General features: G+C 65.7%; 4 protein-coding genes across 13 annotated transcripts; 2 read left to right on the forward strand and 2 right to left on the reverse strand.

Moving 5' to 3' along the window:
- The first annotated feature begins 3,182 nt into the window (after positions 1–3,182).
- Positions 3,183–8,394, forward strand: CACTIN (cactin, spliceosome C complex subunit). Of its 2 annotated transcripts, none has more exons than XM_065042388.1 (10): positions 3,183–3,473; positions 3,886–4,366; positions 4,902–4,997; positions 5,396–5,541; positions 5,626–5,788; positions 5,903–6,020; positions 6,226–6,418; positions 6,770–6,892; positions 7,060–7,328; positions 7,737–8,394. In XM_065042388.1, the coding sequence occupies exons 1-10, from the start codon at positions 3,319–3,321 to the stop codon at positions 8,225–8,227; spliced, it is 2,235 nt and encodes a 744-aa protein (XP_064898460.1). In that variant the 5' UTR covers positions 3,183–3,318; the 3' UTR covers positions 8,228–8,394. The 2 variants fall into 2 exon arrangements, with proteins under 2 accessions (XP_064898460.1, XP_064898459.1); XM_065042387.1 differs by having other exon boundaries at positions 3,185–3,473; positions 7,036–7,328.
- Positions 8,395–10,997: 2,603 nt separating this feature from the next.
- Positions 10,998–17,374, forward strand: TBXA2R (thromboxane A2 receptor). 4 transcript variants are annotated; one of them, XM_065042413.1, is made up of 3 exons: positions 10,998–11,174; positions 15,647–16,543; positions 16,905–17,374. In XM_065042413.1, the coding sequence occupies exons 1-3, from the start codon at positions 11,013–11,015 to the stop codon at positions 17,172–17,174; spliced, it is 1,329 nt and encodes a 442-aa protein (XP_064898485.1). In that variant the 5' UTR covers positions 10,998–11,012; the 3' UTR covers positions 17,175–17,374. The 4 variants fall into 4 exon arrangements, with proteins under 4 accessions (XP_064898485.1, XP_021137295.2, XP_064898486.1 ...); XM_021281620.2 differs by having other exon boundaries at positions 11,153–11,284; XM_065042414.1 differs by lacking the exon at positions 10,998–11,174 and adding an exon at positions 11,539–11,696.
- Positions 17,375–17,449: 75 nt separating this feature from the next.
- Positions 17,450–20,376, reverse strand: GIPC3 (GIPC PDZ domain containing family member 3). The gene is made up of 6 exons (XM_005514107.3): positions 19,892–20,376; positions 19,246–19,431; positions 18,746–18,926; positions 18,184–18,296; positions 17,912–17,993; positions 17,450–17,838 (listed from the first exon to the last, which is right to left on the reverse strand). Exons 1-6 carry the CDS (start codon positions 20,144–20,146, stop codon positions 17,687–17,689), a joined length of 969 nt encoding a protein of 322 aa, XP_005514164.1. The 5' UTR covers positions 20,147–20,376; the 3' UTR covers positions 17,450–17,686.
- Positions 20,377–20,455: 79 nt separating this feature from the next.
- On the reverse strand, positions 20,456–26,249 carry HMG20B (high mobility group 20B). 6 transcript variants are annotated; one of them, XM_065042416.1, is made up of 10 exons: positions 26,180–26,249; positions 25,870–25,946; positions 23,944–24,049; positions 23,508–23,711; positions 23,173–23,293; positions 23,005–23,057; positions 22,630–22,705; positions 22,170–22,385; positions 21,631–21,763; positions 20,456–21,435 (listed from the first exon to the last, which is right to left on the reverse strand). In XM_065042416.1, exons 2-10 carry the CDS (start codon positions 25,905–25,907, stop codon positions 21,423–21,425), a joined length of 960 nt encoding a protein of 319 aa, XP_064898488.1. In that variant the 5' UTR covers positions 25,908–25,946; positions 26,180–26,249; the 3' UTR covers positions 20,456–21,422. The 6 variants fall into 6 exon arrangements, with proteins under 6 accessions (XP_064898488.1, XP_064898491.1, XP_064898489.1 ...); XM_065042419.1 differs by having other exon boundaries at positions 26,170–26,209; XM_065042417.1 differs by having other exon boundaries at positions 26,165–26,206.
- Positions 26,250–27,270: the final 1,021 nt, after the last annotated feature.

The following is a 27,270-nucleotide window of genomic DNA, read 5'->3' on the forward strand; positions in this document are numbered from 1 at the left end:
ACAATCCTTGAGCAGTTCTATAAAGCTGGACCCTTTGGAGTGAGCGGGTCTGGACACGGAGGGTGCTGGTCCTGTGAGAGGATGTGCAAAGGACTTAGAGCAACCATGTCGATGAGAGGGGACAGGAGGAAGCTTCCCTTAGGGAACAGCTGATCTGAAATGAAAATTGCCCCTTTCCAGGCTCACACACGCTCCCCCGCTGTGTGTCACCTCCTGTCCTGTTAGCTCGGTGCTGGAGAGGAGGCTGAAGGGCCCTGGTTGTTCCAGGCTTGCTCTGAGCCCCCTCTGCACGGCGCTGCAGCACCGGGGCGGCGGGAGCTCCGCGGTGTTTCCCAGGCACGGTCAGAGGGCAGGACTGGGTCTTGCCCACGGGAAAGAGCATCGGCCCTTTATTGGGGAAGAGAACGGCCGCCTGCCCTCGGTCTGATGATCCGAGTGGGACACGAGTTGCCGGCACTTTGTCTGTCGGGGTTCCCCCAGTGCCCCAGCCGCATGCGGGCAGGTGCTGGCCCTGCTGTGACCCCCAGTGTCTCCAAGGAGACCCCACGTTTCTTTTGCTCTCCCAAGCTCCGAGCAGAGCAGCTGTTTCCCCAGAGCTCTGTTGGCCGCCGCTCTCCATCCCCGTCCCCCCAGCAGGACCCTCAGCTCTGTGGGACGCGCCCGGTGCCGAGGCCGCTGCTCAGCTTTGGCTTGGGCTCCTGCCAAAGCGCAGGTGGTTGCTGCCCGCCGGGGATGGATGTGGCAAGAGAAACGGCATCTCTGTGTTCTTGCCATCGAGCTCCTGTGAAGGTTCTGCCCGTGGCGGGGACGCGTGGGGCAGAGCCAGGAGCCCCGAGGGCTCGAACGGGGGACCCGTGTTCGGCTGGCGCCGGCTCTGTGCGGGGCTGGGCCCGGTGCCCGCCCGGCGCTCTGCGTGGGCTCCGCCGCGTCCCCGGCTCCCGGCGCCGCCCGGCCCGGTCCCACAGGCCGGGTCGCGTCTGGTGGTTCTTTCTGCCGTGCGTGACGAGCCCCGAGTCTGTTCACGTTCCCACTCGTGTCCGTGGCCGCTCTGCGCATGTTGCAAATGTACCCGGCGGGGCTGCGGTGCCACCCGCGGGCGTTGTCACGTTTCTCTTTTGTTTCTCTTTTTTTGGGGGGTTCAGTCACGAGCACTTTTCCTTCTTGGTTATTGTGAGGTTTCTCCCGCGCGGGGAGCCCTGTTTCCGGAGAGCTGTACACTGGCGCTGTCCGCCCCCGGCCCTGCGATAAAGCTGAGCTGTGCTGAGCTGCGCTCTGCTGGGCTGAGCTGTGCTGTCCTGTCCTGTCCTGTCCTGTCCTGTGCTGTGCTGTGCTGTGCTGTCCTGTCCTGTGCTGAGCTGTGCGGTGCTGAGCTGTGCTGTCCTGTGCTGTGCTGTCCTGCCCTGTCCTGTGCTGAGCTGTGCGGTGCTGAGCTGTGCGGTGCTGAGCTGAGCTGTGCTGTCCTGCGCTGTCCTGTGCTGTCCTGCCCTGTCCTGTGCTGAGCTGTGCGGTGCTGAGCTGTGCTGTCCTGTGCTGTCCTGTCCTGTCCTGTCCTGTGCTGTGCTGTGCTGCCCTGTGCTGTCCTGCCCTGTCCTGTGCTGTGCTGTGCTGCCCTGTCCTGTGCTGTCCTGCCCTGTCCTGTGCTGAGCTGTGCGGTGCTGAGCTGTGCTGCCCTGTCCTGTGCTGTCCTGCCCTGTCCTGTGCTGAGCTGTGCGGTGCTGAGCTGTGCGGTGCTGAGCTGAGCTGTGCTGTCCTGCGCTGTCCTGTGCTGTCCTGCCCTGTCCTGTGCTGAGCTGTGCTGTGCTGAGCTGTGCTGTCCTGTGCTGTCCTGTCCTGTCCTGTCCTGTCCTGTGCTGTGCTGTGCTGTCCTGTGCTGTCCTGCCCTGTCCTGTGCTGTGCTGTGCTGTCCTGTGCTGTCCTGCCCTGTCCTGTCCTGTCCTGTGCTGTCCTGTCCTGTCCTGTCCTGTGCTGTCCTGTCCTGTCCTGTCCTGTCCTGTCCTGTCCTGTCCTGTCCTGCCCTGTCCTGTCCTGTCCTGTGCTGTCCTGTCCTGTCCTGTCCTGTGCTGTCCTGTCCTGTCCTGTCCTGTGCTGTCCTGTCCTGTCCTGTCCTGTCCTGTGCTGTCCTGTCCTGTGCTGTGCTGTCCTGTCCTGTCCTGTCCTGTCCTGTCCTGTCCTGTCCTGTCCTGTCCTGTCCTGTCCTGTCCTGTGCTGTCCTGTGCTGTCCTGTGCTGTCCTGTCCTGTGCTGTCCTGTCCTGTCCTGTGCTGTGCTGTGCTGTCCTGTGCTGTGCTGTGCTGTCCTGTCCTGTGCTGTCCTGTCCTGTGCTGCGCTGTCCTGTCCTGTCCTGTCCTGTCCTGTGCTGTCCTGTCCTGTGCTGTCCTGTCCTGTGCTGTCCTGTCCTGTCCTGTGCTGTGCTGTGCTGTCCTGTGCTGTGCTGTGCTGTCCTGTCCTGTGCTGTCCTGTCCTGTGCTGTCCTGTCCTGTCCTGTGCTGTCCTGTCCTGTGCTGTCCTGTCCTGTCCTGTCCTGTGCTGTCCTGTCCTGTCCTGTCCTGTCCTGTCCTGTGCTGTCCTGTCCTGTCCTGTCCTGTGCTGTCCTGTCCTGTGCTGTCCTGTGCTGTCCTGTCCTGTCCTGTCCTGTGCTGCGCTGTCCTGTCCTGTCCTGTCCTGTCCTGTCCTGTCCTGTCCTGTCCTGTCCTGTCCTGTGCTGTCCTGTCCTGTGCTGTCCTGTCCTGTCCTGTCCTGTGCTGTCCTGTCCTGTCCTGTCCTGTGCTGTCCTGTCCTGTCCTGTCCTGTCCTGTGCTGTCCTGTCCTGTGCTGTCCTGTCCTGTGCTGTCCTGTCCTGTGCTGTCCTGTGCTGTGCTGTGCTGTCCTGTCCCGTCCTGTGCTGTCCTGTCCTGTGCTGTCCTGTCCTGTGCTGTCCTGTCCTGTCCTGTGCTGTCCTGTCCTGTCCTGTGCTGTGCTGTCCTGTCCTGTCCTGTCCTGTCCTGTCCTGTCCTGTCCTGTCCTGTCCTGTGCTGTGCTGTGCTGTGCTGTCCTGCGTTGCGCTCCCGGCTCCGCCTCCTCTGTCCCGCGCCCGCCCCGCCTTTGGGAGAAAGGGGGGGAAAGGGGCGGGGCGGGATGGGGGCGGGGTCGTTCGGCCGGCACCGCCTCCCGCCGGGGCCTCACCTTGGGGCTGCCCGTGCCGCCGCCTGCGCCACCCACCCCTCAAGCGGCCGCTGGCCTCGCCGCGCTCGGCCCAGGCGACCGAGCAGGCGGCACGGCGGGCAACCCTGCTTGCCGGGCCCTGCCGAAGTCCCCCGGGGCGGAGCCGCAGCCGCAGCCGATGGGCTCGGGGTCGCGCAGCCCGGCCAGGCCGCGCCGGTCGCGATCGCGGCGGCGGGAGCGGGACCGGGACCGGGAGCGGGGGCGGGAGCGCTCCGGGAGCCGGGAGAAGCGCCGGAGTCGGAGCCGCAGCCGCCGGCGGGAGCCGAGCTCGGGGTGAGCGGGGACCGGGCCGTGGAGCGGCTGGGCCTCGTCTGAGGGGCCGCGGGTCCGGGGGAGCGGGAAGGGGACCCGCCCGGGGGCCGCGGGCTCGGGCGGGCCGGGCCAGGCCCCTCTCCCGGCCCGGGGCGCTGCTGGGGTGAAGGCGCCGGGGGAGCCCGGGGAGCGGCCGTGCTGGGCCCCAGGCAGGGCCGGGGGCTGGAACAGGGAGGGCAGCGGTTTGGAAACCTCGGCGGCGGCACAGAGCAGCCCGTGTGGCCGGGGGAGGGCACCACCGCGAGCGTTCCGGCGCTGTCGGCTCTGCCGGGAGCTCCGGCTGCCGCCGGGGCCGCTCCCCGCTGCGGAGCGCCCAGGGTGTCACCGGAGCCGGCGTCAGCTCGCAGCTGAAACGCGGCTTTCCCCGCCCCAGCTCCGGCTCTGACGATGCGAGACAGAAATGGAAGAAAAAGAAAAGCAAGAGCAGCGATCAGCACCGTAAGAGCCAGAAGAAGCACCGCTCGCGGTCCCGGGATCGCTCCTCCAGCTCGGAGCACGAGCGAGACAAGAGGAGAGCTCGGAGCAGAGAGCGGCGGCGGAGGGATGGCTCCGGGTCCTCCGTGTCCTCCCTCAGCTCCCCGTCCCCGCCGCGCTCCCGGGGCTCGGAGGAGCCGGGGCAGCAGCTGAGCCTCCAGGAGCGCCTGAGGCTGAAGGAGGAGAAGAAGAAGCAGGCTGCACTCATGAAAGCCTTGGAGACCCCTGAGGAGAAACGGGCTCGCCGGCTGGCCAAGAAGGAGGCCAAGGAGAGGAAGAAGCGGGAGAAGATGGGGTGGGGAGAGGAGTACATGGGTTACACCAACACTGATAATCCCTTTGGGGACAACAACCTGCTGGGCACCTTCATCTGGAGCAAGGTGAGCTCTGCTCCACGCCGCCTGTTGTCAGAGGCAGCTCGGAGGGGATTGTGCCCCTGTAGCTGCTGCGGGACGGCACGGGGAGTTGGGGGGCGGTGGGGGGAGCTTTGCTTGAGGTGGGAACCTCTCTTATCGCTATAAGCAGCCATGTGAGAGTAAAGTAGTCGTCTGGGGCAGCAGCTGGGTGTTTCTGGCAAGCTCAGTGGGCTTTCACCCCCTCTCTCCTGAAGACCAAGGTCTGTGGCCAGGGCTGTGGGGCGAGGAGGTGGCTCAGGGTGCAGGAGGGAGAGCCAGACCTGCTGGGAGCTGCCAGCTGAGCGCTGTGCAGCGTTTACTGGTGCATTGGCACTGGCTTGTTCAGTTGGTATCCCTGGCCTTGAGCCTGGGTTTTGCTGAGGTGTTTCAGGAGTAGAATTTGGGGGATTTGGGGACTTTGCACTGGATCAGAGCTCGCTGGAACAGCAGAGGTGAGGGGCTGATGAGGGGCTGTAGAGGTTACTGGGTTTCACAGCTTCCCTTGGCCACTCTGCTTCAGGCACTGGAAAAGAAGGGGATCAGCCACCTGGATGAGAAGGACCTGAAGGAGAGGAACAAGCGAATCCAGGAGGACAACCGGCTGGAGCTGCAGAAGGTGGGATCAGATGTCCCCTCCCTCCCACCATCTGGCAGAGAACCCTGTGGACAGCCCAGTTCTCCCAGTCGCTCACCTGGAAGTCTCCCTGTTCTCACTGGGGGTGCCTGTAGGCTGTAGGGTTGGGGGGCTACAGCGTGCTGAGTTCTGCTGTTCCAGGGTGAGGATTTTCTTGGGGTTAAGTCCAGCTTAGGAGGTGCTGAGGAGGACAAGTCATGGCACTGAGGCACTTGAGCATGCCCATGTCCCCTGTGTCCCCTGTACTCCCAAGGGCTGTCAGCGAGCAGCCTTGCCCCCCAGCTCTCCGTGCACACGGCTCCTGGCTGGTGAGCAGTGTCACGGCTGCGCGGGGATGCGCATCCTGCCGGGGTCCTCACGTCTCCCGCTGCCCCGGGCAGGTGAAGCAGCTGCGCCTGGAGCGGGAGCGGGAGAAGGCCATGCGTGAGCAGGAGCTGGAGATGCTGCAGCGGGAGAAAGAGGCAGAGCACTTCAAAACCTGGGAAGAGCAGGAGGACAACTTCCACCTGCAGCAGGCCAAGCTGCGGTAGGTACACAGTTCCGCAGGGACAGGCTCCCCAGGGAGCAGGGGGTGGGTGGCACTGCTTGCTGTCCCTCTTCTCTTGCCCAGGTCTAAGATCCGGATTCGGGACGGGAGGGCAAAACCCATTGACCTTCTGGCCAAGTACATCAGCGCGGAGGACGATGACCTGGCCGTGGAGATGCACGAGCCCTACACGTTCCTGAACGGCCTGACCGTGTCAGACATGGAGGATCTGGTGGAGGACATCCAGGTGCCAGCTCTGCCCCTGCTGCTCAGGGGCAGCAGCTCAGGGCTCCCCCTCAGCTCCGCGTCCTGCCCGCGGTGCAGAGCTGTGCCTCACATCCTGCTTGTCGCCTGCCGGCAGGTTTACATGGAGCTGGAGCAAGGGAAGAATGTGGACTTCTGGAGGGACATGACCATCATCACGGAGGATGAGATAGCCAAGCTGCGCAAGCTGGAGGCCTCTGGGAAAGGAGGGCCGGGTGAGCTGGAGGGCAGAGCCGGGGTGGGCGTCACGGGGAAGGCAGGCGGTGGGTGAAGCAGCACGCAGGGGCTCAGCCTCAGAGCGGTTCTCTGGGGTCTGCTGGGTGGGGGCTGTGGGTCCGGCGTGGCCGTTGCTGCCGGCAGAGCCCCAAGGGCCTGGGTGAGCGCACGGGACTGACCGACTGCCCTTGCCCATCCGTTCAGGGGAGCGTCGGGATGGCGTCAATGCCTCCGTCAGCTCAGATGTGCAGTCCGTGTTCAAGGGGAAGACGTACAACCAGCTGCAAGTGCTGTACCAGGGCATCGAGAGCAAGATCCGGGCAGGAGGACCCAACCTTGATGTCGGGTACTGGGAGAGCCTGCTGCAGCAGCTGAAGGCTTACATGGCTCGGGCCAGGTGAGAACAGGGACCGTCCCCTGGACAGGGCTGTGGAAACGGGCAGCGCAGACCCCTCTGTGAGCAGAGTTGGGGAGGCGCAAACCTGAAATCTTTGGTGGAGGAGTTTTATACCTTTTCTGAGATGGCTGGTTCTCCCAAGAGGGGAGTAGGGCTTGGGCACTCAGTTCCTTCTCCAGTGGCAACGTTTACAGTGAGGTCTCCGAGAGGCAGCTGAATGGAAGGTTTTTCAGCCCAAAACTGTACAAAAGCCAGCAGATTTCTGCAGGGGGTGGTGGGTGTCACAGCTCTGAGCTGCGTGGACGTGAAGCGGTTCTGCTGGGTGGGACCTCACGGCTCGTCTCTTCACAGGCTGCGGGAGCGGCACCAGGATGTGCTGCGCCAGAAACTGTACAAGTTGAAGCAGGAGCAGGGTGTGGAGAGCGAACCGCTCTTCCCCATCATCAAGCAAGAGCCCGCCTCCCCCAGCGACAGGTACGCAGCCCTTTCCTTGGGCAGTGCGGCCATCCGAGCCTCTCGTTTGGGGCACCGGGGACAGAAAATGCAGCCTCGTGCTCCTGTCCTTCCACAGACAGACCCCAGGTGGGCAGAGAACCAGGGTACCATCCCCGTCCCAGTTCTCTCTTCTCTCTTCCTTGCAGGCTCGATCCAGAGGAGAGCCTGGTGGTACAGCCAGGGCCGTCCTCGGAGCCCGAGGCTGAGCAGGACGCAGAGGCCAAAGCGGAGGCTGAGGGGGAAGCCGTGCTGATGGAGGAGGACCTGATCCAGCAGAGCCTGGACGACTATGATGCGGGGAAGTACAGCCCGCGGCTGCTGGGCCCCAATGAGCTGCCCTTCGACGCCCACGTGCTGGAGGCTGAGGAGGACACTCATCGGCTGCTGCTTCTGCGACAGCAGCTCCAGGTCACAGGTAGAAGCCCTGGGGTGCAGGGCTGGGGGGACGCTGCTCACAGAAGAGGGCGGGTAGGGGCTGGCTCTGGAGCACGTGTCCCGAGCTGGCCTGGCAGGGGGTGTCCCCAGGCAGCCGGGGGCACCGCGGCCTGGACAGGAGCAGGGAGCTGTGGCTGCAGGTACCTGCCTCATGCCCTTCCCCTCTCGCAGCCAAACCACCACGCTGGGGGGCTGTGGGCAAGCGGGGAGGGTGTTTTGGGTGAGTTATCAGTACAATTCTGCCCGGTGCCCACCTGGAGCCCACAGGGCAGCACGTGCATCTCCGTGTTCTGCTCTGCATCCCCTGCCCAGCATCTGCTGCTCATCCCGCTGCACACCTGGGCCTGGCTGGCACTGCAGGACCAGATGTCACCTCTTGTCCCTACAGGTGATGCCACGGAGAGCACCGATGACATCTTCTTCCGGAAGGCCAAGGAGGGCATGGGTGCAGACGAGGCACAGTTCAGCGTGGAAATGCCCCTTACGGGCAAGGCCTATCTGTGGGCTGACAAGTACCGGCCCCGCAAGCCCCGCTTCTTCAACCGGGTGCACACGGGTTTCGAGTGGAACAAGTACAACCAGACCCACTACGACTTTGACAACCCTCCCCCCAAGATTGTGCAGGGTTACAAGTTCAACATCTTCTACCCCGATCTCATTGACAAGCGCTCAACGCCCGAGTACTTCCTGGAGGCCTGCCAGGACAACAAGGACTTCGCCATCCTGCGCTTCCACGCTGGGCCACCCTACGAGGACATCGCCTTCAAGATCGTCAACCGGGAGTGGGAGTATTCCCACCGCCATGGCTTCCGCTGCCAGTTTGCCAACGGCATCTTCCAGCTCTGGTTCCACTTCAAGCGTTACCGTTACCGCAGATGAGGGGCTGCTGGACCCCTGGCATGGGGGCTCTCATCCCTTGTCACAGGCACTGTCCCATAGATGTCTGCGAAGCCTGGCCCAGCACAGGGCCTGTTCCGGAGGGTTTTCACTGTCCTTTTTCCCTGAGGGACCTGAGACTTTGGTATAAATAAATAAGGGTTGTTTAAGCCGTGGCATCCCAGGCATGGGCAGCCCATGCTGCTCCATACCGTGTGGCTCCTGCACCTCAGCACCAGCACTCCCCACTGGGAGCTCCCCTCCTGCGCGGGGGCTGGGCAGCGCTGGGGGGTGTCCTCACCCCCTGTGTCCCGGTCCCTACATGCTTTCAGCCCTGTGCCCTCCCATTCCAGCCCCATATGCTCCCCATGCCTGTGCCAGCCCCCTCCCGCCCCCCCACACCGGCCCCTACACCAACCCCCTCTAGAGCCTCCCCAGCTGGAGCTGCAGCCCTTCTGTTCCTGCTGTCACCGACCCCCAGGCCCATCACCCTCCCGGGCAGCCTCTGTTCTGGCACATTCCCCCTGGTTTCCGGTGGCCTGGGAGCGGCAGCAGCGCCCTGGCTGTGGGATGAACGGTTCAGCGGCTGCGAGGCGGCTGCCTCCCGTGGGGAGGAGAGAGGGGGTGTGAGATGGGACATCTCCTTACAGGGAAAATCTGCTTTCCCTGGCCCATGGTCCCTCCCACGCTGTGCCTAGGCGGCTCTTGCTCCCATGGGCTGGGGCAGCCGCGTTCCCCAGCCCCCCAGCGTGAGGCGGGGGTCCCTCAGGGCCTCGAGCGATGCTCAGTGGGTTCGGGGCACCTTGGCAAGTGCTTCAGGGCTGAGCTGGGACTCACTGGGTCAGTCACCCCTGGGTGATGGACACACGCTCCTGGGATCGCTCCTCGTGGCCCATCCCCCCCAGGTCCCGACCCCTCGGGTGTCCTTGTCGGTGCTGAGGGAGCAGGAGGAGATGCCGGTGCGTGAGTAACACCCGGCAGCGCAGCCTCCAGGAAACCTCTGTCTCGGCCCTGAAATACTGCAGCAAGGTTGTTTCCTCCCTGCGGGCCTCCCTGCATCCTGCCCGTGGTGCAGCCCCGTGGCGAAGGGGCTCAGGGGCTGCCCAGGCCCCCAGCACCGTGGCAGAGCCAGCGCGGCTGAGCGGGGGCTCTCTGTGCCCCACGGCTGCCGTTTTCCACAGAGCTCGGGAGGGTTGTCCTGTCCGTCTGCTCTCAGCACCGCTGGCAGGATCCAGCCCTGCAATGCTGTGGGACTCGTGCTCAGGAGGCTCCCACGGTCACCCACACGGCGTGGGGCACAGCCTGCCTGGGGACGGGGGGACCCCCAACTGCCTCGGCCCCACGCGCGGGTGCCCCCTCCCCATCCTGCCGGACGTCCCTGGGCCGGTGGCTGCGCCAGGACACGTCCCCCAGCCTCTCCTTCCTGTGGGTTATTTAAAGCCACTGAGCGCAGGGGGGTTTCGGGGCCTGAGCTCGGCACAGGAAGCGTGTGAATGCCCGGCCAGGGATGGCTTTGCAGGAAACAGGGAAGAAACCCAAACCCCAAAGCCAGCGGCTGGGTGCCCTCACTGCTCACTGCCTGCAGAGCCCACTGCCCCTCTCCCTCCAGGATGCATGTGTGGGGGGAGCTCCCCTAAAAGCATCCCACTGTGCCCCCTGCCTGCACAGGGTCCGTGTCCCCTCCCAGGCACTGCCTTTTCCCTGCATCCCCAACCCAGGCATCCCCCAACCAGGGCCACTGACGGCACAAGAGCCTGAACCCTGGGAGCTGCCCTGCCAGGCGCCCACTGTGCCCAGTTCAGAAGCTGCCTAAGCCCAGGATGCTTTTTTCCAGCCCTGGTGGCTCTCAGAGCTCCGCTCCACATGTCCCTTGTGTTTCAGGGGGAGCCAGTTACGTTCCTCTGCCTCATTTGCCACCGCACAGCCCTGGGCCGGGCTGGTGGGCACAGCTCCTTTCTGCTCCCAGAGCCAGTGGCGGCAGCTCAGCCGGGTTCGTGCCGGGCGCGGTGGATCGGTGAGCCTGTGACACCCCCGTGCCCACATCCGCTGCAGGTGCAGCTGCACCCTGTGCCGGGACAGCGGGAGGGTCGACACACCCGAGCAGCATCCGGGCCCGGCAGCTCAGCAGGTTCTGCTCTCGGTGGGGCTGCTCCTGCTCCCACCGCACTCCCTCCACCGGGCCCAGCCGCAGCCTGGCTCTGCAGCCTGTCCCTCCACTCCAACCGTCACCCTCCTCCCGGGCCGTTGCTGTGACAGTCCCTGCTCCACACCAAGGCGGTGTTAGGAAAACCTCCCGCTCAGGTCTCCGAGCATCGCCCAGCCACCCCCAGGCCCCGGCCCTGTGGGCCGTGGTGGGATGCGGGGTGCACGGACAGCGCGGTGTCACCCATGGGCTCGGACACCCCCAATGCTTCAGCGCTGGATGGAGCCGCTGGTGCCAGGGGTGGGCTCTGCTGCCCTGGCGGAGCACGAAGAGCAGCAGTGGACACAGCCGCGTCCCCTCCTGCAGCTCCCACGCCTCAGAACAGTGCTTGGGAACAGGCTATCCTGGCGAGCCCGGCTGGCCACAGCTTCAGTGACAAACTGGTGACAAACCGAGCTGGGAGCAGTTGAGCTGGGAAAACCCCCAGTGTGCAAAATACCCCAGGCTGCGTCTGGCCACATCCCCTGGGGCAGGGGTGGCCAGGGCTGTGAGGGCCCCCCAGGGACACTCCTGGGGGGCACCAGCTCATGTCTGTGTGGCCCCTCAGCCCTTCTCCACCTTTCTTCCAGTACCTGCTGCCATCCCATGCCCGGGTCTCAGGGGGGGACAGCAGCGACATCCCCTGCCAGGCTGGAGGCGGAGGCGGCGCTGTGGTGCCAGCCCCACGGAGCTGGGCTGGTGTGGGTCTGCTGGGATGGCGATGGCCACAGGACTGACACCCCCTCCAGACGCAGGAATCCAGCTCGGGTAAACAAATGAGTAACCCGGATAAGAGCCCGGCCCCGCTAAATATAGCCGGGTGTTGTGGGGTCGGGGTGTCTCAGCGCCAGCCCGTTCTCACAGCTGAGCGGGGCCAGGTGAGGCCGGGGGACGCGGCCGCTTGTCCCACCCCCGGGTGCTGCCGCTTCCGAGGCGCCCTGGGGCCGGGGGGCTCTGGGTGCCGGCCCGGGGGATCCGCACCGAGGCTGTTGCGGGGGTTTGGGGCGCAGCCCGGTGCGGCCGGACCCGGGCAGGAGCAGGGCGATGGGGCTCGGTGGTCGGGATGGAGGGGGAGCCGGTGCGGGGCCGGAGCCGGTTCCGGGGGGCGCAGGGCGGGGCCGGAGGGGGCTGAGAGCCTGGCCCTTCCCCCCGCCCTCCCGCGGGGCCGGGCTGAGCAGAGCCAGGCTGGGCTGGGCTGAGCCGAGCCGAGCCGAGCCGAACGGAGCGGGGCTGGGCTAGGCTGGGCTGGGCTTGGCTCAGCCGCGCCGGGTGGGTCCCGCCGGCAGCGAGGTAGGACCGGGGGCGGCGGGGGGTCTGCTGGGGGATCCGGGGCGCGGGGGCAGCGGCCGGGGGAGCTGGGAAGCACAAAGAGCCCACAAGGCTGGGCTGGACGGGCGGAGGGGGATGGACAGACAGACGGCAGCGCTGGGATGGACGGAGAGCGAGCCTGTGATGGAGGGGCCGGGGGGACCGCGGGGCTGCGCGGGGCTGGGGCTGCCCGGGGCGATCAGGGCTGGGCCGCCCGGTTGGCACGGAACCCCGAAGAGCTGCGGCGTTTTGCCGGGGGGGAGAAAGCGGTGACCCCACGGACGGGAGAAAAGGAGGACGTGGTGCCCCGCTCCCCCCGGCTGCCTGTGCCCTGAGCCGGGTGTCCGGGGCTGACACGGCCCCGGGTCCCCCCCGGCACCAGGACTTGCTTTCGGGACTACCCGGGCCCGGGCGGCTTTCCCAGCACAGCCCCGGCCGCCCCCACCCCCTGCTCCCCCGGCCGAGGGAAAGGGGCAGTTTGGGGCGGCCCAGCGGCAGCTTCGAAGCCCTGGAGATGCAGCCGGGCTTGGGGGGGCTGTGGCTTCTGCCCCCTCGGGGACACGGCGCTGGTGGGTCCCAGCTCTGACACTCAAGGGTGCCCAGAGCAACCCCAACCGCCACCACCTGCCCTGTGCAGGACCCCAGGGACGGGTTGGGACAAGATGGGACAGGGACTGTGTTAACAGTTCCCCCAGCCAGCCCGGGGAGTGAGTGGGTTGGGTGCGTCTGCTGTGGGCTACAGCGGGACCGGTGAGGACAGCCACCATGCCTGCAGGTGTGCCACTGCCTCCCATGAGTGTCCTCTGTCCTGGGGATGTCCCTGCTCCAGGCCAGGCCAGGTCCCCATACCCATGACGTGGCGGTTGCCTTTCCCATCGCAGCCGATGGCCTCAAGCTGATCTGCTGCCCAGAGAGCACCAGCCTGGGAGGCCGTTGGCTGTGGGACCACATCCCCTGGCAGGGACAGCTGTGCCCGATGACGGCCCGTGGGACCACATGCACAAGGGACATCAGGCTGCAGAGGCAGAGGGGACACTGCGGAGAAAGTCCTTGTCCTGTAAGGGCAGGTGGCTGTCACTGGAGGGGTCCCTCAAGCAAAGAGGAGACACTGGACACACAAGGGACAAATGCAAATGTCCTGCAGCGTCTTCTGCACAACCGCCCTGCAGCCAAGTGCCACGTCCCGGCTGGCAGAGCCCAGACCAAGGGGCATGTGGGGTGTTGGGGGAGTTGCTGCTGCCCAGTTTGGGGTCCCTCTGCAGGTCCCCCAGGTCTCAGCCCCCCCCAGCCTGATCCTGCCAGCCCAGCCCTGCCCGGGGACGCCTGGGGAAGCAATGAGCTGGGGAGGGAGCTGCACTGATAAGGAGCAGCCTCCTGCGCTCCCATCAGCCTCTCGCCTTTCCCTCGCTGGCCTCGGATGTGGCCGGGGCAGGAAGTGGTGCCCGGCGCAGCCCGGCCAGCCCGCGGTGCATCCACAGCGTGACGCTGACCCACGGGCTCGCACGGTGCCAAGAGCATCATTAGCACCCGCACCGGTCCCTGCCGCTGCTGACAGCACTGCAGCCTCCAGCAGCCCGTTCTGGAGACGGCACCGCTCCACTGGGATTTTGTCCGGGCACTCTTTGCCTTTACTCATGCCAAACCCTCGATCCCCCGTGATCTCCCTGGGAGGGGGTTTTGCCAGGTCTGGTAACACCAAACCCAGGTGTGCGGGGTCGGCAGGAGCACCAGGCTCAGGGTCTCTCCTCCGCACTCTGTCCCCACGCACATCCTCTTGTGGCAGCGCCTGCAACGGGGGGAGAGGGTGAGTGACGAGCCCCCACACAATCCCCTTCCCTTAAGTGCCTCTGGTTTGCTCTGGTGCATATGGGGTTCGACTCACTCCCAGCTGTGCCAGCGCTAAGTGGCCCCTCTTTAATATTTGATTCCCTGTAAGTGCTGCGTGGTCCCAGGCTGGAGGCCGAGGCAGCTCCGTGGGGCAGCACCACCTCCAAGCCCCATCCAGCATTGCAACTGGTCCTGGGGCAGAGCCCCCGGTGTCCCTGTCCCTGCCGGCAGTGAGCGGCAGGTGAGGGTCCATGTCCTGGTTGCACTGGGGCAGGAAGGGGGGACAGGGAGGGGATCGGGGACTGGGACACGGAGCTGCTGTGGCTGGTGTGTCCTTGCCCAGTCCCGGTGGCACCGCGGGGAGATCCCTCCTGTGGACACTGTGGGGAGAGGGGTCGGATCCTGCCACACCGAGCCGGTCAGCAGCCAAGAGCATCTGTGTCTGTGAGTCCCTGTGGCACCCAGGTGGCATTGCTGTGGGGCGGGGGGACAGAATCTGCCACCCCTCAGGGAGGGAAATCGCAGGGGACACGGGAAAAGGTGGCAGTTCCTTGGGGACCTGGAGCCACCACACTGAGGCCTCACTGCATGTCTCGAGGGGACTGGCGCCTTGGGGCCACCACCGCCATCCCTTGGGGACTGGAGAAAACAAACAGCAGCAAGCTTTCTCTCTTGTCTCATGGAAAAACACGGGGCCATCCTCGCGCCGTGGCAGTGAATCACCACCGCGCTCCGCCAGCCGCCTGTGCGAGGACGCGGCGGCGATGGGGACATGCCCCTGCGGCCACCCCAGCCCTTTCCTCGCTCCCCAGCAGCCATGGGGCCAATGGTGCAGCGGGCAGGTGGGTGTCAGCACCCCAGCCTGGATGCTGGCCCGGAGGGGATGTTGCAGTGCCTGGCCCCGTCCCAGCCCCGGGCCCCGGCCCTGCGGCCACGCTCCCACTGGGGGCCAGAAATGGGGTGGCGAGTGGGGGGTGCCAGGCTGCAGCAAAAGGTTTGCGTGGGACATGGGGACACAGAGCGAGCACGACCAGCCACTGGGTTTGGCACGAGGTTTGGCTTGGGGCCGGGCATGGGGGGCAGGTGGCAGTAGCAGCCTGGGGGAGGGGCAGGCAGAGGTGCCAGGACCCCCCCGGCCAGGGGTACCACAGCAGAGTCTTTGCAGAGCTGGTGGCTTGAGATACAATTGGGCATCCCATGGGGGCCACCAGCCTGGGGACAATGTCAGCCAGTGGTGTAGGGACTGGGAAGACAGGTGGCAAGGACAACCACAGCCTGGAGAAATGGGCCCCAGGAGCAGGGTCTGGTCCCTGTGGGAGCCCTGACCCCCAGGCTGTCCCGTCCCCACTGTCACCAATGCCTCAGCCCAGCCCACATCACCCCATTTGCAGCCTGGACTAATTAACAACGGAGGCAGCATGGCATTGACCACACTGCCCATGGCCACAGCTGTCCTCGTGCCCCTGCTGCTGTCACCAGGCCAACATGCTGGTGACAAACCCTTGACTCCAGGTGTGGTGGGGCAGAACGGGGACGTCACAGACGCAGGCAGCTGCACGGCCCATGGCTGTGGGCGGGCGGCAGTGCCAGTGCCGGGGGTGCAGCTCCAGGCGCGGATGCCCCAGCTGGTGCCAGTTTCCCCACTACACTGCGAGCACACGTCCTCTCCCTGTTGAGCTGTGGGTGCGGAAGGGAAGGTGCAGGGATGGAGTGGGGTGGCAGGATCAGGCCCCAGTGCATCCACCCTGTTCCTGCACGTCACATCCTTCAGAGCAAGTCTCCCGCAGTGCAGATGGCCCCGGGGGGATCCAGACATGTCCAGCGCCATCAGAGCCGATGCGCTGGTGCCGCGCTGCTCCAAACACCCGCCCCACCAGATTACAGCTCGTGGCAGCAGCCGCACGTGGCTCGCAGGCGGGGATGGTTAATCCCGGCCAGCTGCAGGGCTGGGGCTGGGCCCCCCGTGCCTGGAGCGGCACCAGCCCGGCACGTGCCGAGTCCTGCTGTGGTGTCCCCACCACTGGCCATGGGCGCAGGCTCGGGGGGGTGATGGGTGGGCTTGGCCATGGGGCACCGGCACTGAACCTCCCTCCTTGTCCCCACAGGGCAAGGCCGGATCGGCGGTGGCACTGGTGGGGGACGCACCATGGAGCAGAGCCAGGAGGGTGCCTGAAACCTCTGGAAGGAGCAGGATGGGGTGGGGGGACATGGAGCCCCCCAACGGCAGTGCAGCCAGGTGCTTTGGCGTGTTCAATGCCACTGATGGCCACCACAGCGTGCAGAACAGCATCACCTCGCCCTGGTTCTCCACCGCCTTCGGCCTCATCGGCCTCTGCTCCAACCTCTTCGCCCTCTGCGTCCTGCTCAGCTCCTCCCGCCAGCTGTCCAGCCGGGCCCGCTCCTCCTTCCTCGTCTTCCTCTGCGGGCTGGTGGTCACGGACTTCATGGGGCTGCTGGTGCCGGCCTCGGTCATCATCCCCTACCACTTCATCAAGTTCTCCTGGGCCAAGGTGGACCCTGGCTGCCACCTCTGCAACTTCCTTGGCTTCTCCATGGTCTTCTTCGGGCAGTGTCCGCTGCTGCTGGGGGCCACCATGGCCGGTGAGAGGTTCTTTGGCATCAACCACCCCTTCTCCCGCTCCACCAGCATCTCCAAGCGCCGTGCCTGGTCCATCGTGGGGCTGGTGTGGGGCTTCTCCTGCCTGCTGGGGCTGCTGCCGGTGCTGGGGCTGGGCCGGTACACGCTGCAGTACCCCGGCTCCTGGTGCTTCCTCACCCTCCTGCCCGACACCGGCAACATCATCTTCTGCCTGCTCTTCGCCCTGCTGGGCATCTTCTCTGTGCTGCTCTCCTTCATCTTCAACACGGTCAGCGTGGTGACGCTCTGCCGTGTCTACCATGACCGGGAGTCGGTGCAGCGACGGCGGGACAGCGAGGTGGAGATGATGGTGCAGCTCGTGGGCATCATGATCATTGCCACCATCTGCTGGATGCCCCTCTTGGTGAGGCCCCGGCTCTTGCTGTTCCCCCTCCACGTCCCTCCTGGGTGCTGCTGTTCCCCCCGTGCTCTGCCTGGTGAGGTCCCAGGTCTCGGTGTGGTACCCCCTGCCCCATGTCCCTCCTGGTGAGGCCCTGGGTCTGGGGGTGTCCCCCCACCACCCTGCACCCTGGCTTGGCACCATCATGGTGAGCCCTGGGGCTCAGAACTGCTGGGATGCACAGCGGGTGCCCCACACCAGCCTGGGACCCCTCTCCAACAGCCTCCATGCCCAGCCTGGGCCCTCATCATCTCCCCCACCACGGGGCAGCCCGTGGCCCCCGCAGGGACCCCGCTGTGCTGACGCCTCCCCCTTCCCCCGGCAGATCTTCATCGTGCAGACAGTCCTGCAGCAGCTGCCAGCCAGCGGCCAGGTCCACCTGCTGCCCACGCAGACACAGAAGATGCTGCTCATCTACATCCGCATGGTCACCTGGAACCAGATCCTGGACCCCTGGGTCTACATCCTCTTCCGACGGGCCGTGCTGCAGCGCATCTACCCCAGCCTGCGCCCCCGGCCCTCCATCCTGTCCCTCTACCCCGTCCTCAACCCCTCCCTGCGCCGCAAGCTCACGGCTGACTCGGTGCTGCAGTAGCAGCTCCTGGGGACAGGCACCGAGGGCGGGGGACCCCCATTCCACCCCCTCCGCACTAATGAATGGTCCCCATCACCATCCATGGGCTCTCCCCAGCCCAGCCCCATCCCAGTACCCAAGGCAGTGGTGGGGACACAGGGCCGCTCCCCCGCCCCATCCCCATCTGAGTGACACCCCCCCAATAAAACACAGCTTGTGCAGCTCTCTGTGCCAACATGAACACCCAGGTGGACCCTGGTGGGGTCCAGTCCTGTTGCCAGATGGAGCAACAGCCCTTTTCCTCCAGTCTCTGTTTTAATGAGCCATGGCCGCTTCCCGCCATGTTTTGGGGGTGAGGGGGCCCTTGGGGGGGATGGGCTGGGAGCCCCGCTGGCCCCCAACCCAGTGGACACACCTGGGTGCAGCTCAGGAGAGGGCACGGGGAGAACGGTCCCACCCCACTGGCACAACCGGCCTCAGGCGGGGTGGGGACGTGGGGAAGGGACAGGGTGAGGGGCACCGCCACCCCCCAGCTACTCCTGCGCCCCACTGGGGTGGCAAACGGCTGCCCACACCTCAGCCACAAACTCCTGGGGGAAGGCGAACTCGCCCAGCACCGAGTCCAAGCCACGGGCCAGCTGGGCCACACCGGGGCTCTCCTTGGCCGCCTCCACCATGGTCGAGGCTGCGGAGGAGGAGAGGCCGGTCAGTGGCGGGGGAAGGGGGGTCCAGAACGGGCCCCCGGCCCCGCCGCTCACCCAGCTCGCGGTCGCGGATGCCCATGTAGCTCTCCAGCAGGTCGTCCACCCGGCGGGCAGCTTCTTCTTCCAACACGCTGGGCTGGGGGACCGGATTCCCAGCTGGTGGGTGTCAGGGGGTGGGGGCACAGCCCAGGGACCCCCCCATTCCCCCAGAGCCCATAGATGCACCGTGCAGGGCTCACCCAGGGGCACAGGGATGCTCATCCCACCCCCGGGCACAGTGTGAGCCTCCATGGGCCCAGTGTGGGGGGTCTCAGGGGGGGTCTTACCCCTTCCTGCAGCGTGGCTGGGCCCTGCGCCCGCAGCCGCAGCGTTTCCTTCCCGCTGGCCACTCTGCCCTCACACGGGGACTTGCTGCTCCGCGTCCTCTGCCCGATCATGTCTGCACCCCGGGGTGAGGGCACAGGCAGGGCCTGGCACCTCCTGCCCCGCTGGCCCCCACCCCGGCCAGCACCCAGCCCCGGCACCCCAGGGTGAGCCCTGCGTGGGGTGGGGGTGCTCACAGACAGTGAGGGTGTAAGGGACACCCTTGGGGGGGATGCACCCAGTTACAGGGCGCTCATGGGTGCCCAAGACAGTGCACACGGGGCAGGGGAGCACAAGCAGGTGTTGGAACCCCCCAGAGAGAGCCCACATGGGTGCCATGCAGGGGTGCCCCAGGACCGGGGGTACACACAGGGTGGGGGTGCAGGGCAGGGGTGCACATGGCGGGTGTTGGGCCCTGGGGGGCACCTGCTTGCTGTGGAGGGGTCTGCAGGGCAGGAGGATCACAGGGACTGGCCACCCTACAGGATCCCCCAGGGCAAGAGCAGGGGGACCCCCACAGCTCACCAAAAGCCTTTTTGGGCTGCACCAGGCGGAGGGTGAAGGGCTGAGCCCGGGGCAGCTCCCGCAGCATCCGCGCCACCTCGTAGTGCCGGCAGCCCACAATGGTCTGGTCGTTGATGGCCTCGATGCTGTCGCCCACACACACCGTCTGGATGCGGTTGATGATGCTCCCCTCCTTGATTCTCTGGGGACCATGCAGGGGGACAGGGGACACACAACAACAAGGTGGCACCACAGGAAGGACAGGCAGACACAGCCCCCATCCCCACATGAAACCACATCTGGGGTTCCATGGCCTTTAGCAACTGGGTCCCCCCCAAACTGCACCGTGGTTGCAGACACCCCCAGGGCCAGGGTGGACCCAGGTGGGGAATAGCTGGGGAGGGGGGATCGGGGACGAGCCTGGTCCCAGGGATGAGGTGACAGGAGGGGATGTCGCCCTGCAGAGCCACAGCCCCCGGGCTGCCCCTGGCCCCAGCGCAGCCCCACAGGGCAGGGTTCACCTTGATGAAAGCGTAGCCCGCCCCGTTGTCTGTGATGGTGAGGCCAAGCGCGTCCTCCGTCTTGGTCACCTCCACCTCCTTCGTCTCACCCCGGACATGGGCGAAGATGAAGTCCTCCAGGCCGATCTGTCCCCCCAGCAGCTTCTGCATGTCTACTTTGTGCGTGTTGAGCGTGCAAAAGAGGATCTGCCATGGGGAACTCCGTCAGTAGGGGCTGGGGACACCCCGGCAGGGCAGGGGGCACCAGTGGTGCCAGGGCAGGAGCCAGCCATGGGCAGGCCTGGCTGGGTCTGGGTGCTGCTGGAGCAGAAGGGTCTGGGGCACCCAGTGTTGGTCCATCCCTCTGCACCTTTCCCTCAGCTCCAGGCTACGCAGCAGCTGCCATCAGCCAGGGGACAGGCAGCTGCAACTCCCTGCCCTTGTGCTGGGGGGAAACTGAGGCACGGAACCCCCCCACAACCATTCCACAGAGGAGATGAGACAGCCCTGAGACTGAAATGCCCTTTTTCAGGTCACCTGGGTGGCCTGCGCTCGCACGCAGCTAGAGACCCACGGGAAGACTGGCCACGACAGTGCCGTGGGGTCTGCATCCCCGCTTTGGGTGCGAAGCCTCCTCCCCACACTCCGGTAGCCGCAGCCCCCTCACCTCAGTGGGAGAGATGCCAAAGACCTCGGCGATTTTGACGTAGAGCTCCTTGACGTTGGTGAAGCCCTCAATGCGCCCCGTGGGGCTGCCGTGGGCCAGCTGCGTGTGAAACACCAGCCTGGGGCGAGCACAGGGGGGGCGCGGGGCCGGGACGCCCCCAGCGGCGGGTGGCTCGGGGGTCCCCGGCTCCTGCCCCACACCGTTCTCCATGGGGGTGCCCTCCCGGGCCTGCCTGCGCCTGCCCGCCTGCCGCATCGCGCTGCCAGCGCTGCTGAATTATACATGGCGCTGGCTGCCGGCTGGGCCGTAAGGTGATCCCTGTGCCCGGGAACCCGATCCGGCAGCGCAGGTAACCACCGGGATCGGGTGAGCTCCGGCACAAGGAAGGGCCCTGCCCAGCTGGAGGTAGGAGAGCAGCCGGCACCGAGCCGGCTCCATCGCACCCTCCGCAGCCGGGGCTGCAGGTCGGGGTCCTCACCCTTGCTCCGCACCCCAAAAGGCCGGGGGTTAGGGCCGGGAGTAGCCCGGAAGCCGCCTCTGAGCATGAACACACGGAGCCCGGGCTGGTTGTTTCTCCCACGTTTATTTGCTCCAGTCTCCATCCCAAGCAGCCACCAGGAGATGGCGACCAGGAGACTCATCTACAAAGCACAGACCCCACGGGAGAGACGAACAGTCGCACACCAGCCCGAGTTAAACCCAGAGCCCGATCAACGTGGTGGTAGTAAGAAAATAAGATATTCTCTAATTACAGAGTCTGAGATAGAGACAGGTCGAGCCCAGCAGAGCACAGCCAGGACACGGCTGCCGCCCTGTGGTCCCACAGTGCAGAATGGGCCCGGGGAGGCAGGAGCCGAAAGCCGGGGGGGCAGGGGTCTGTCCCAGCTTCCCCCTCCAGCAGGATTCTTTTTGCCTTCCCCGCTGCAGAGGGCAGGAGCGGCCCTGCCTGGTCCCGGGGCAGCGCGGAAGGAGAGGTGACGGCACCACAGGGAGCAGTGAGGGGAAGCGGGAAGATTAAATAAAGCGAGAGGAAGGACACCTGCCACCTCACCAGCTACGGGATTGGGAACCACAAGGCTCCTCGGGCTGATGCAGGGGCCACGAGGCAGCACCAAGCCCCAGGGGCTCCCAGGGCACATGGCACCAGCAGCCTCCGGGCCACTCCAGGCTGGTGAGCCACAAGCACCTCTGCCACCAGCCCTGGGGGAGGCTCTGGTTCAGGGGAGCGGGGCTGCAGGAGCTGGGGGGCTCACAGCAGGGCAGGGGAACGCTCACGCTCATGGCTGAGCACCTCGCCCAGCACCGCGCCAGCTGGGGTCTCAGCCCTGTCACCGCTTGGTCCCTTGAAGCTTGAGGTCCTCAGAGATGGTGCAGGCGCAGCAGGGCGGAGGGTCCAGCTCCCCTCTCCAGTGAGGTGCGTGGGGTGGAGGGGAAGCAGCCAGACCACCAGCAGAGACTGTCCCTTGCGTGAGCTCCAAGGGACAGTGCCATGGTCCAGCTGGCCCCAGGCTCCAGGAGGGACTGGTCCTCTTCACAAGTGTTCGCTGAAGAGGGAGGTGAGGCTGAAGGACGGAGGGTTGGCTTCTCTCTCCCCCAACTGCCCGGAGCAGCGCTGAGCCCATCTCTGCCTGCAGCTTCCCCACTCGACCCCCATCACCCACCCCGACCCAGCGGTCCCACTGCTCGCCGCGACACGATGGCCCTTGTGCAGCAGCTCCGGCCAGCACTGCCCAGCTCACCTGGCTATCCGGGACAGGATCTCCTTGATGCGCACCACCAGCTTCTCGTGCTGCAGCGGGTTGCTCTCGATGGCGCTGTGCAGTTTAGCCATGTAGAAGTCCAGAGTGCTCAGTGTGGGGGTTTCCCCAGTGCCTGTGGGCAGCAGCCCAGTTAGCAGGGCCAGCAAGTCCCCATCCAGCCCTGCCCAGCGTGCTGGTGCTTGGACAAGGGACCCCGAACACCAAGTGCCACACGCTGGAGCAGGAGAGAGCGACACCTTGTGTCACCCAAGAACAAAAGGATTTTGGTTCATCTCTGCCTTGTGGGTACAGCTGTGACTAGAGCTCGAGACAAGGACAGTTCCCAGCCCACCCTACCCAGTTATAGGGGAACCAACTGGCTGTCACATCCCTGGGCTCCCTGGAGCAGCCCCCAAAATGCTCTAGAGTTCTGCCTCATCAAATGAGCATTTATCACCACACACTTGCCTCAGCGGGGCCGTTCCATGTGGCCACCAGGAGCCTGCAGCCGCTGGTCCCCGTGACCACCCCAAACTCACCAGGGATGGGGAGGGAGGCGAAGCTGGCGGTGAGGGCCTGTCGCACGGACTGGAGCTGCTGCTGCAGGGCCAGGGTCTGCCGCTCCTCCTGGGCCAGCTCCTGCTCCAGCTTCTCCTTGGCGCAGTTCATGCTCTCCGTGTGCTTCTGCAGGATGGCGTTCTGCTCCTCGAACTCCGTGTTCATCTTCCGCAGGCGCCGCAGCTCGGCCTCCCGGGCTGCCGGACCACACGGCGTCAGCAAGGGTGGCCCCTCGGGCTCCCTGCCCCATCCCAAACCCAAACCCAACCCCTTCCCCAGCCACAGCTCTTCCAAGAGACTCAGCGTCACCGACCCCTGACCCCTCGATCCAGCCTCACCAGGGACCTTTCCCAGCCTGGATACGGCATCCAGCACCAGCCACGGTCCCACCGGGATGCCGGCAATCGCTGCAGCCGTCCCCACCCCCGCCCAGGCCCTCACCCTTGTTTTGGTCCAAGAACTCCTCCGTGAAGATGGGCACATCGAAGGTGGAGAAGGTGTCGCTGCATTCACCAGTCTGGGGGACAGGAGGGGACACATCAGTCAGGGCTGAGCCCACCGCAAGGGACCCCATGTCCTTGGCGCCAGGAGGCACAGGGATGGGGCAAAGGGCGGCCCTGCCTGGGCAGGCAGAGGATGGCTACTCGCTGCCTCCTGCCACTCCAGGCTCCACTTCAATGAGAAGCTGGTGCCCTGAAGCACAACCCACGAGTCGCCCTCCGCCCAAACCTGCAGCCGGCCCAGTTCCCACAGGCCCAACCCAGCGGTGCCACACGCCTCAGGTCCCCCCCACAGGCAGAGCTGCTGGGGCCTTACCTTGTGCGGATGCCCGTTCAGCAGGGTGTTCACTGCCGCAGCGCCCGCGTCCTCTGGGAAGCAGGAAGGGGGTTACCCCAGGAGCCAGCCCAGCGTCCCCGGGAGGTTCTGGCAGCACTTGGCTGCATCCCGGCGGCGCCACCAGCAGCCACGGCTCCCACGACCAACCTTTTTTGATCTTTTTCTCCTGAATCTTCTCCGTGCACATCTTGTAGGCCTCTGACTGCTGGTATTCCCGCAGCTCCTTCATGTACTGCTGCTTCTCCCTCTCCGCTTCGTCCAGGTACCGCTGCGGTCACAGAGGGTCCTCAGCCTGGCCCGGCCCCTGGGGGGCTACTGACCCCCCCACCGCTCAGGCCCAGCTCCGGCTCTCCAGCCCGACGGTACCAGGACAAGCTCCCTCTGCGGAGCTGCGGCCAGGCAGGGAGCAGAGGGGTTTGGGGCACAGGCTCCGGAGTGTGTGTGCTGCCCAGCCCTGGGGGGTCTCTCCCGGGGGCCAGTACCTGCTTCTCTGAAAGCTGCAGCTTGCTCCACTCAGCCCCCAGCATCTTGGTGATCTCCGGGAAGGGCAGGTCGGGATGCTGCGTGCGGATCTGCTCACGCCGCTCATTCAGGAAACGCACGTAGCCCGTCACAGGGGCTTTTGGGCCGTTGGGAAGGATTTTCTTCCTCTTCTTGCCCTTGGGCCAGCCCCTCTTCTTCACCGGCTGGCACCCAGCGAAGGGAAAGGGGCAACCCAGCATGGATCAGGGTGCTGGCAGGACACCCCAGCAGGACCTGCCTGGGCCTCCCGTCCCGCCAGAGAAGGTCTGGGCCTTTCCTTGGGCCGCGGCCGCAGCCACGGGCTGGCCTGGGCCACCAAAGGGCAAGCAGAGGGACAGCCCCAGCACAGACCCCGCTGCAGGGAGCACGCGGGGGGACACGGGCACCGGAGCTCACCTCCTCCTCGCCGTGCGGCTTCTCGCTGCTCGTCCGTGCCGACTCTCCCTTCTCCTGCTTGATGGCCACCAGGAAGTTTCCATGCTGAGCTTTGCCCATGGCGTGTCTGCAGCCAGAGTGCGGCCGTCAGAAAGGGCTGGGAAACCCCCGGGACCCATGGCAACACATCCCCTGGCTCCCGCCCACCCAAACAACCCCCAGACCCGCTACCAGCCCTGCAGCCCATTCCCCTGTGAGGGAAGGCCACGGTTAGGTGATGAGGCTTGAGCAGAACAGCCCTGGGCACACAAAAGGCACCCCAAGGTCCAGTGACAACTCTGGGACCTTTCAGTGACACTTGAGCAGGGCTGGGAGCAGCCAGTGCTGCTCTTGGGTGCAGGTAAAGGCAATGGTCAGATCCCCGAGCGCCACCAGGGCCTGGGCACACACCTCAGAGAGGAGTCCCAGGCAGCCCAAACCAGCTGAACCTCCTCTGCGAGGGAGGAGGAGCTGCAGGGCTTTGGATCCTGGCTCCAGGCGTCACCCACACCCTGGACAGGCACTGCCAGGGACGAGGAGAACCCTCAAGGCAGAGGATGAGGGCAGGACGCTGTTGCCAGCTCAACCTGCTCCATCAGGTTCCCGCCGCCACCGAGACGCACCGAGCGGCTCCAACACGGGGCTGGTGGCCCTGGCTCCTGCTCTCTAACTTGCTGCCTCGTCTTTACAGACCAGCATCTGCCTTCAGCGCAGGACACGTGTCCAGCACCCAGGTCAGCAGAGCCCCTCTACCACGGCTGAGCACACGCAGCCCCACTGCGGCACCTCCCCAGGGCTCCCCGGTCCTTCCGCTGGCTCCATCCCACAGCAGACCCAGTGTCTCGCTCACACGCTTTGCTCCCTGACACCACAAATGGCTTGAGCACCGCAGAAAACAGCGCTCATTTGGGTTTTATCCAGGTCACAAGATGCAGCAGTTAACACTGGGCCAAGCACAAACCCCAGCAAAAAAAGAAAATGTGACAGCGTCCCAAAAGCAAACTGATCCCAACCCGCTCCAGAGTCTCTGTCTCCTGTTTGCCACATCACGTACCTGGTGTAAACCCAAATCCTCTCAGAGACCCCAACCTAGCACTATCAGGTTATCTCCCATAGCAGCCACCTCTGTAATTAACGTGATGGGGGCCCTTTCTACAACCCCCCTGGAGACACCTCCTGTGACTACGCTGGCCCTGGCGGATGGAGCGGGTACCCAGCACGAGCTGTTCCCATCGGGATCTGGGCCTGAGCAGCTGCCCTGCACCCCCACACTCACATACAAGCCCACGGGAAGGTGCGAGACCCTCTATTCTCCATCTTCTGGGGGGCACAAACCACCCCTGAGGCTTCGCACGGGCATGGCCAGCCTTAGGATTTCTGTGTCAGCTCCAACAGAAACGTTCCTGGTGGTGCCCACACGGCACCACTGCGCTCAGCCAGAACACACCAGCACCAGCACCGCCGGGTCTCTGCCTCCCCCCCCCCGACCCCTCCTCGCGTGCCCAAGGATGCTTTGAAAAGCGCAGCTATTCCAGACAAGATTCCTCTTATCTGAACCTCCCTCGGCCGGTTCGCTCCGGCACCCACCGCCCTCCGCCCGGAGCCGCCCCCCACCCGCGCCGGGGGCACAGCGGCTGCCGGCTGCGGACAGCACGAGTTCACCCACATCAATTAAGACCTTGCTGGTCTTAATTTCTCAAGACGCTTCTTTCACGCCAGTTCCGCTGCGCTAATGAGCCCGGCTGGGTGGGAGCGCGAGTAACGGAGGAGGCGGGCGAGGGGAGGGGAGGGGAGGGCGGCGCGGGGCGGGGTCTCCAAACCACGCACAGCCCCCCCAGTTTGCAAAGCAACACCAGCCGCCTTCCGCAAGGGACAAAGGGGACAGGGGGACGCGGGGGGGACACTTACAGCATCCCGGCGGGCAGCTGCTTGGCGCTGTGGGCCATGGGTCCGGGGGGCTTCACCGGCACCGCGGGGGCACAGCCCTGAGGGACAGAGCCAGAGCTGGCACCGGCCCCGCGGGCTCCGGGAGCTCCAGGAGGCGGCTCCGCTACCCGCGGGGACATCACAGACCCCCCGCGCGGCGGCACCTCCCGCCACCCCGCCCGCAGGGCCCCGGCGGCACCGGCCCCCCCGCGACCCCCGGGCTCCCGCCGGCTCACCCACACCCCGCCCGCCCCGCCGCCCCCAGCGGGACCCGCACCGGACCCGCCCCGACCTCCCGGCCCTGCCGCCGCTCTTCCTCCCCTGGCCACGCCCCGCTATTATTATGTAAATTAGACACCCGCTTCGGCGCTTCCGATTGGTCGTCCGCACCCAGCCGTAAGCGGGCAGCCCATCGCGGATAGGCTGGAATGGCTGACGTCAGAGGTAAGCGGCGGAAAGCGGGCGGGACTGGCCGGAGCAGCGCGTGCGCGCACGTTGAGTTAGGAGCGCGCGGCAGGCTGCCCGCCAATCAGAATCGGCGTGGGGACGTGGAAGTGTTGTGGGGCGGGCGGCGCCTTAAAAGGGCAACGGCACCGGCCGGCGGGGCCCACCGCGGGGTCCGGCGGCACCCAGTGACCCCAGTGTCCTCCCAGTAACACCAGTGCCAACCGCGAGGCTGTCCCAGCGATTCCAGTTACCCTCACCCACCGCTCCCAGTACCCCATGTGCCCCCAGGACGCACCAAACTGGGCGTCCCCATGGTACCAGTACTCAGCCCAGAGTCCCGGTGACCCCAGTGCTACTTACGCCGGTGCCAGTCACCCAGCACCACCACACTGCCCAGTCAGCCCAGTATTGCCCATACCGGTTCCAGTCACCCCATTACCTACACATGAGGAGGTCTCAGCCACCCCAGAAACTCCATACTGCTCCCAGTTGCCCTAGTACCCAGCCAAGCAGGGCTTCCCCATGACCCCAGCCATGGGTTCCAGTCACCTCAGAGTCCCAGTGAGCCTAGTGTTCCCCCCACACTGCTCCCAGCAACCCCAGTACTGCCCACACTGGTCCCAGTCACCCCATTACTTACATACAGGAAGGTCACAGTCATCCCAGTACCCCATGCTGCTCCCAGTGACCCCACCATGCACCCAAGAGGGGTGTCCCCATGATGCCGGTAGAATCATAAAACCATAGAATCACAGAATAGTTTGTGTTGAAGGACCTTCCCAGCCCCCAGTGCCCCCCCTGCCATGAGCAGGGACATCTTCACCAGCTCAGGTTGCTCAGACCCCGTCCAGCCTGGCCTGGGATGTCTCCAGGGATGGTTCATCTACCACCTCTCTGGCCAACCTGGGCCAGGCTCTCACCACCCTCAGGGCAACA

Source organism: Columba livia, chromosome 27, assembly GCF_036013475.1.
Source record: "Columba livia isolate bColLiv1 breed racing homer chromosome 27, bColLiv1.pat.W.v2, whole genome shotgun sequence".
Lineage (NCBI taxonomy): Eukaryota > Metazoa > Chordata > Aves > Columbiformes > Columbidae > Columba > Columba livia.

What these genes read in the sequence shown, in the direction of transcription:
- TBXA2R (XM_065042413.1), top strand. Translation starts at nt 11,013, where the DNA reads ATGCCCGGGTCTCAGGGGGGGACAGCAGCGACATCCCCTGCCAGGCTG. An exon ending in GACGCAGGAATCCAGCTCGG is followed by an intron (nt 11,175 to 15,646) that starts GTAAACAAATGA and finishes TTGTCCCCACAG; the next exon opens with GGCAAGGCCGGATCGGCGGT. An exon ending in TCTGCTGGATGCCCCTCTTG is followed by an intron (nt 16,544 to 16,904) that starts GTGAGGCCCCGG and finishes TTCCCCCGGCAG; the next exon opens with ATCTTCATCGTGCAGACAGT.
- HMG20B (XM_065042415.1), bottom strand. Translation starts at nt 26,027, where the DNA reads ATGTCCCCGCGGGTAGCGGAGCCGCCTCCTGGAGCTCCCGGAGCCCGC. An exon ending in CAGCTGCCCGCCGGGATGCT is followed by an intron (nt 24,050 to 25,869) that starts GTAAGTGTCCCC and finishes CTCTGGCTGCAG; the next exon opens with ACACGCCATGGGCAAAGCTC. An exon ending in AGCCGCACGGCGAGGAGGAG is followed by an intron (nt 23,712 to 23,943) that starts GTGAGCTCCGGT and finishes GCTGGGTGCCAG; the next exon opens with CCGGTGAAGAAGAGGGGCTG.
- GIPC3 (XM_005514107.3), bottom strand. Translation starts at nt 20,146, where the DNA reads ATGCGGCAGGCGGGCAGGCGCAGGCAGGCCCGGGAGGGCACCCCCATG. An exon ending in CGGGCTACGCTTTCATCAAG is followed by an intron (nt 18,927 to 19,245) that starts GTGAACCCTGCC and finishes CATGGTCCCCAG; the next exon opens with AGAATCAAGGAGGGGAGCAT. An exon ending in GCAGCCCAAAAAGGCTTTTG is followed by an intron (nt 18,297 to 18,745) that starts GTGAGCTGTGGG and finishes CCCGGGGTGCAG; the next exon opens with ACATGATCGGGCAGAGGACG.
- CACTIN (XM_065042387.1), top strand. Translation starts at nt 3,319, where the DNA reads ATGGGCTCGGGGTCGCGCAGCCCGGCCAGGCCGCGCCGGTCGCGATCG. An exon ending in CTGCAGCAGGCCAAGCTGCG is followed by an intron (nt 5,542 to 5,625) that starts GTAGGTACACAG and finishes TCTCTTGCCCAG; the next exon opens with GTCTAAGATCCGGATTCGGG. An exon ending in GCTTACATGGCTCGGGCCAG is followed by an intron (nt 6,419 to 6,769) that starts GTGAGAACAGGG and finishes GTCTCTTCACAG; the next exon opens with GCTGCGGGAGCGGCACCAGG.